Source organism: Aedes albopictus, chromosome 1 (genome assembly GCF_035046485.1).
Source record: "Aedes albopictus strain Foshan chromosome 1, AalbF5, whole genome shotgun sequence".
NCBI classification, from domain to species: domain Eukaryota; kingdom Metazoa; phylum Arthropoda; class Insecta; order Diptera; family Culicidae; genus Aedes; species Aedes albopictus.
The window spans coordinates 259,162,189-259,169,716 of record NC_085136.1 but is presented as its reverse complement, the minus strand read 5'-3'; the positions used below and the strand labels follow the sequence as shown (position 1 = coordinate 259,169,716).

At 48.7% G+C, this 7,528-nt stretch overlaps 1 protein-coding gene across 1 annotated transcript; it reads right to left on the bottom strand.

Annotated features, from left to right (window-relative positions):
• Nucleotides 1–935: 935 nt before the first annotated feature.
• On the bottom strand, nt 936–6,206 carry LOC134291621 (uncharacterized). The gene has a single exon (XM_062859607.1). The coding sequence runs from the start codon at nt 6,204–6,206 to the stop codon at nt 936–938; it is 5,271 nt and encodes a 1,756-aa protein (XP_062715591.1).
• Nucleotides 6,207–7,528: the final 1,322 nt, after the last annotated feature.

Sequence of the window (7,528 nt, the reverse complement as noted above, 5' to 3'; positions counted from 1 at the left end):
TTGCCAGATTTTGGGGTCCAAGATCATTGCATTTAACTCGACGTTCAATCGATTACACGATTTAAATGAACTTTCAAGACGTTATATAGTTACTGTCAAGTAGCGCAGCGAGCAGCGGGACGAGAGAGATGACCAGTCGAGGCGGTTCCAGGATCTTCAGCGGTAAGTTTCAACGGTAAGTATCACCACTAACTTTTCTTCTTTCCAGGTTCTTCTTCCAGCACAATAGGTACGCTCCACAGGTAAGTAATCACACGCGTTAACTTTTATTTAGACGATTTAATTTCTCACTACTAACTTAATTTATTTCAACTTAAATTTAACTTCATGCAAATTCACTATTAATTTCTTCAGTTTGTTGACACTCGATGACGTCTGGATGGATCTTGCAGCAAAAAAGAGGATGACACATGTCACCGATTTCCCTTAAATAGCAAGGTGCCCGGAAGAAGGTGTGCAGCCATGCTATTTCTCCTTTTCTCCTTTTTTGGGCCATTATCGGTGTCGACGAACGGTGGGTCGAATTGGATCCGTGTTTCATCTGCTCACGTGTAGATGGCGCGATAATCGATTTCTTTCCCATTCGTGCATTTCGGGTACTTTCGTTTCTCCGTGTGGATGCACGAACACACTGGCCCCTTCAGGAACGTTGTTTCTGACAGCCTTTCGACGACGATGACGATGACTCTCGACGATGAACTGTCATTCCTTCTGCTTGATCGATGAACTTCGTTGTTTTGATTTGTAGACGTCATTACGGGTTGGACGACAAATTTCTGCAAAACATTAGACCCGGTAGCGGGTTCAACTAAATTTAAACACTAAGGACAGGTGCTTACCTGGTCCCTGTTTATAACAGGCCTTGAATTATTTCATTTTAGGTACTCGCAGGCGGTTGATAACGTTGGAGAATTCTCGAGGTAGATGGAATGGTGTTATTGTGCATCCTGGTTTTGGCTCGGTTTCTGCGTTCGTTGGTCGAAGGATGATGCGATTGGCAGGAGGCACACTTTGTTTACAGGACGGAGGAAACGACCCGTTGGTGTTTGGAGCGTCACTACTCTGACAATGCCATCCGGACCGGGATGAGTTTGATGAATCCGTGCTGTGGGCCATTTCATCGGTGGGCTATTCTCGTCACAGAGAAGAACCAGCTGATTTTCTTCAATTTGGACAGGAGGAGAAAGCCATTTGGATCGTGGTTGCAAGGTGGAAAGATACTCCAAATGCCACCGTTTCCATAGTTGCTGAAACAGTTTTTGTACATGGTGCCACTTGGTAAGCCGATTGGATGCAATTTCGGTATAGTTCACATCGGGGACTGATTTGAGTGCAGATCCGGTCAGAAAATGACCAGGTGTCAACGGTTCGTAGTCCGTCGGATCGTCACTAAGGGCCACAAGTGGTCTCGAATTTAAACAGGCTTCAATTTGGCAGAGAAGAGTTTCCATATCGTCAAATGGTAGAGTGTTGGTTCCAAGGACTCGGACGAAATGCTTTTGGGCTGATTGGATAGCAGCCTCCCAGAGGCCACCGAAGTTCGATGCATGAGGCGGATTGAAGTGCCAGCGGATTTGATGAGCGTTGCACTCCTGGGCGACTGCCTTCCGGTATTCCTTGCTGTTCACCAATTGCTTGAGCTCATTTGCGGCCCCCACAAAGTTCCTCCCATTATCGCTGTATAGGTCAGCACATAATCCTCGGCGAGAAACGAAACGGCGAAGGGATTGAATAAACTTAGCGGTGCTCAAGTCTGCCACTAATTCCAAGTGCACCGCTTTGGTGCAGAAGCAGATGAAGACAGCGATGTAGGCCTTTCCTGGTGCGGCACGGCGGTGTGTTGGTTTGAGACGAATCGGTCCCCAATAGTCTACTCCTGTCACAGAGAAGGGGCGACTCGCTGTTATCCGTGGTGCTGGTAATTCCGCCATGAATTGCTCCAGGCGTTTTGGACGGGCTTTAAAACAGACGATGCAGTTGTGGACCACACTTTTGGCCAGACTTCTGGCCCCTATGACCCAGTACCGCTGCCGCAGTATGCTTAGGAGAAGTTGAGGAGCTGCATGAAGATGACGTTCGTGGTAGTTGCGGATTAGGAGGAGCGAGAGTGGATGTGATCGTGGTAGAAGTATTTGGTGCTTGGTATCATATGGTTGGACGGCGTTTCCCAGTCTGCCTCCGATTCGAATTAGTTGCTCTGAAGAAACAAATGGGTGAAACCATTTCAGCCGGGACTTCGGCGAAACCGGCAGATTGTTCCACAGCTGCTTCCACTCTTGGCTGAATGCTTGTTGTTGAACTAAACGAATGATGCTATTTTCAGATTCCATCAGCTCATCAATGTTGAGAAGCGAGGTTCGTTGACGGGTAGCATTTCGGCAATTACGGAGGAATCGATGGCAATAAGCGATTACTCGAATGAGACGGGAATAATCTGAAAATTTGCCAACGACTTCGTCCACGAACGATGGATCGGCTGGAGATGACGGTGCCGCTGCTGCTAACCGACGTGCTTCTTCCATTGCCTCCAATGGTTGTTCGGATGCTAGGTGACTAATCGGCCAATGACTCTGATGTTGTTTTAACCACTGCGGCCCATGCCACCACAGGTCGAAGTCGATGATGGTGTCAGCGTTCAATCCACGGGACAAGCAGTCGGCAGGGTTCTCGGTACCGGAGATGTGATGCCAGGAGCAGTTCGGAGTGGCAAGTTGGATTTTCGATGTGCGATTTGCCACAAAGGTGCCCCATGCAGAAGGCGATGCGTTGATCCAGCAAAGTGCTACGGTGCTGTCGAGCCAGAAGTAGCATTTGGCATCAAGTTGGAGTGATGATTTGACCTTTTCGTATAGTTCAGCAGCCAGTAATGCGCCACATAGCTCGAGTCGTGGAATGCTAAGTTGTTTAAGGGGGGCTACTCGAGATTTGGCGGATAACAGGGACACCTTTACCACTCCAGCAGCGTTGGTTGATCGGATGTAGGCGCAGGTTCCGTAAGCTAACTGTGAAGCGTCGGCAAAGATGTGGATTTGAATGGTTTCCGCTTCTGGCAGGAGAATGCAACGGTTGATTCGTAGATTATTGAGATTGGGTAGTCCTGATTGGTAGTCGGCCCATTGATCCTGATACTCTTTCGGTAGTTCTCGATCCCAGGTCCATGTTGTCCCTTCTTCGTCCTTCAACGTCCACAACTTCTGCATGAACACCTTCGCTGTTGTCACCACTGGTCCCACTAAGCCAAGTGGGTCATAGAGACGAGCAATAAGAGAGAGAGCGCGCCTTTTTGTGAGTGGCTGGTCTGGTGGGTTAGGAGGAACTTCTATTTTGTAACGAAGGCAATCCGTGGCTGGTTCCCAATGGAGTCCAAGCGTTTTTATGACCTGATCACGATCCAGCTCCACAGAGTTCTTTAGAGCTCGGTTTTCAGAGGGAATTCCGTCGAGTGCGGCTACGTCGTTCGATGCCCATTTGCGTAGTTGAAATCCGCCCTTTGCCAGGAGTGCTTCTAGCTGGTTGCGGAGGACTACTACTTCAGCTGTGTTTTTTCCGCCAGAAAACAGATCGTCCACGTAAAAATCCTTTTTAAGAACAGGTGCAGCTACTGGATAGTTGGAACCTTCGTCGTCGGCCAGTTGAATCAGCACCCTAGTGGCAAGAAACGGTGCGCTAGAAGTTCCATAAGTTACGGTTTTCAACTCGTAGGTCTCCATTGGCTGATCCGGGGATGGCTTCCACACAATGAGCTGTACTGACGTGTCACGAGGATCAACGAGTATTTGACGATACATCATCTTCACGTCGGCAACAATCATGACCTGATGTTTTCGGGAGCGCATAATGATTGATCGGATGTCCTCTTGAACGGTTGGTCCCACCATGAGAGCGTCATTTAAGGATGGCCCTGAGGGAGTCTTACACGATGCGTCGAAGACAACTCTTAGCTTCGTAGTGGAGCTCTCCTCGCGAAGCACAGCGTGATGCGGAAGATAAAACCGCTTGGTGGTCGGTTCTTCGTATTCGTGTATGCGTTGCATGTGTCCAAGATCGTTGTAATCGTCGATGAAAGCCTTGTATTGGTGGTGAAGATCGGGATTACGGACCAGACGAGTTTGTAGAAGATGGAACCGCCGAACAGCAGTTCGGCGATTGTCACTTAGTTGGTCAAGGATGCCTTCCTTGAACGGCAATCGAACTATGTACCTTCCCTCAGAAGTACGAGTTACGGTTCGACAGAAATGTTCTTCACAGGCTTGTTCTTCGACGGAATACGGTTTGTATGAGTCATCTTCCTCGATTTTCCAGAACTTTTCCATAAGCTGATGGATGTCAGCGACGGTGGCAATGTTGGCGACAACTGGCGGACTGGATGCGCTAACCGTGGACTTCCCTGACACGACCCAACCAAAAACAGAGTTTACCAGAACTGGGAGATGCTCGCCGAGGCGGATTCGACCCGGGACACGGAACAATTCAAAAAAGATTTCAGCGCCCAGAATGATGTCAACCGGGTTGGTTTTATCGAACGACGGATCTGCCAAATTAATACCGGGTGGAAATTCCCACTTCGAAGTATCGATTGACGTGGTAGGTAGGTCGACAGTGACTCTGGGAAGAACTAGCATTTCAACAGTGGTGGTGTACTCGCCGACACGTGAACGGATGGTGGACGAAAACTTCTGTTTGGCTTGCGTTGACGATTGGCCGATTCCGCTGATTGGCAGATAGATTTTCTTCCGCTGGACCTTCATGCGCTGCGCAAAGCGTTCAGTTACAAAGCAGCACTCACTTCCCGAGTCAAGCAGGGCGCGCCCAATGTGCTCGGCGCCGCTGTCGTCAACGAGGATAATCATGGCTGTAGCTAGAAGGACGAGTTTTTGTTGATGGCTGGCGGAAGAACAACTGACGGATTCAACTGTTGCAGAGGCAGAGTTAATCGGGGATTCAAGGCTTGGAGATGATTCGGTGGTTTTAGGATGCTGGTGATCCGCTGGTTTCGAAGTAGGCTGGTTGGTTGAGTTGTTCGAACACAGTAAGGTGTGATGCCGGCCCCGACACTTGCGGCAGTTCGTTGATGAAGAACAATCCCTTGACTGATGGCCCTTTCTCAAGCAGTTCCTACACAGCTGATGTCTACGGACCTCCTTTTCCTTGTCCTCGAGTGACAGCTTCGAAAAGGTTCCACACAAATACAGAGGATGATGTTCTGAACAGGCAAGACACTTTCGCAGATTAACCTGACTGGCTCCGTGACTCGAAACCGAACGCTGGGCTGGTCTTTTTATATGGGTAGAGGACGGAGTATCGACGACCTTTACTTGCATGGATTGAAGCACGGTGACGCGCCGCTGGATGAATTCTGTTAAATCCTTGAATTTGACGGTCTGCTGCGACGTTGAGTGTTCCTCCCAGTCCCTACGGGTTGTTGAATCAAGCCGGGTGCTGAGCATGCGAACTAGCAAGATGTCCCAGTGTTCTGTTCGCTCCCCAAGTTTGTGTAGAATCTTCACATTAGCCTCGAAACGCTCCACCAAATTGTGAAGTTCTGTAGCCGATTCACGTTTTAGTGCCGAAAAGTCGAAGAGTGCATCAACATAGGTCTGCTTGAGTCTTGCTGGATTCTGGAAATGCTTTAGTAGCAGGTTCCAAGCCACGGAGTAGTTATCGGCGCTCAGCGGAATCGACTGGATGAGTTGAAGTGCCGAATGGGATAGCGACGACCGCAAATAATAAAATTTTTGAATATTGGAGAGACTGGTGGAAGAATGGACTAACGAGATGTACAAATCGTGGAACACCAGCCAATTTTCCAATTTTCCATCGAATAACGGAAGTTTGACGTCCGGCAATCGCACATGCGAAGCGGACATAGGGAAGTGCGCCTCTGAATGAGTGGGAGACGTAGCGGATTGGTTTAACGGAGCTTTATTGTGGGCTAGTAGGAAGCCCTTTATCCGATAGTAGGACGATTCCAGCGTCGTCCGCTCTTTAATGTGGGCATCCAGGGAGTTTTCATCGAGCGACTCAAGTTCACTTTGTGCGATGCCGTAGTCCATCCACAGCCTGTTGAGACTCTCCAAGCGCACGGGTATCTCATCGGATTGCGTCTCTTCATCGAATTCGTCGACGAAGGTCATGATGAGGCTCAAAGAAGCTGTCAAGCTCTTAAGCCGCATCTTGAGCGTCTTGATACGGCGTTCGGTGGACATCACAGCAACCGACGAGATTCTGGGAACGAATGGACAAGCGTAGCACACACGAGTGGGGAAATAGGGAGTTTGGAGTACTAATTACCTGCTAGAGGCAATGTGATTGCCTTGAAAATTCAATTACAGCTGGGTCGTCGCACGGCGGACGATTCTCGAAGAAACTATGGCGGCGGTTGTCGATCGTTCTAGAACCTTCCAGATGGTACTATGGCGGATGATGGCGACTCGTGGCCACAGGACTGCCGGACTTACGGAGTTTCGACGTAATCCGGCTCGAAGGACCAGATGTCAAGTAGCGCAGCGAGCAGCGGGACGAGAGAGATGACCAGTCGAGGCGGTTCCAGGATCTTCAGCGGTAAGTTTCAACGGTAAGTATCACCACTAACTTTTCTTCTTTCCAGGTTCTTCTTCCAGCACAATAGGTACGCTCCACAGGTAAGTAATCACACGCGTTAACTTTTATTTAGACGATTTAATTTCTCACTACTAACTTAATTTATTTCAACTTAAATTTAACTTCATGCAAATTCACTATTAATTTCTTCAGTTTGTTGACACTCGATGACGTCTGGATGGATCTTGCAGCAAAAAAGAGGATGACACATGTCACCGATTTCCCTTAAATAGCAAGGTGCCCGGAAGAAGGTGTGCAGCCATGCTATTTCTCCTTTTCTCCTTTTTTGGGCCATTATCGGTGTCGACGAACGGTGGGTCGAATTGGATCCGTGTTTCATCTGCTCACGTGTAGATGGCGCGATAATCGATTTCTTTCCCATTCGTGCATTTCGGGTACTTTCGTTTCTCCGTGTGGATGCACGAACAGTTACAGCAATGGATTTTGAAAGATATCATAGGATAAATCATGAAGTAATTCATGATAATCAAACATCTTGGGATGACCTGTAATTTCACATCAAATGACCAGCCTACTGTAGTCTTCCGCATTATAACTTTGTATGGCATATGATAATCAGCTATCGGTCACATATTTTCGCAAACCAGCATATTATTAAGAAACACATAACTCTTTCCTGACAGAGCAATCGACGCACGTCGGCCAGTGATGGTGATGATTATGGTGCGATCGATGATGGGGCATGACGACGACGACGACGCCGGGATGGGATGAGGCTCTCGAAACTGTTCTCCTCTAGAAGAGTGGAGCTGCGAGCTTATCTCAAGTGATTTTCGTTTCGTTTCGCATCGCATCGCATAGCCAAACCTGGGGCCGCTTTTTCGACCGGGCCCTGTTAAGAAGAGGACAACGAACGTGTGCGAACGATCTGCAGGAAAGTGCGTAACTGTCCGCGAGCGACCGGTCG

Bases quoted from the DNA above. Each gene is read 5' to 3' on its own strand.
- LOC134291621 (XM_062859607.1), bottom strand. From the start codon at position 6,206: ATGTCCACCGAACGCCGTATCAAGACGCTCAAGATGCGGCTTAAGAGC.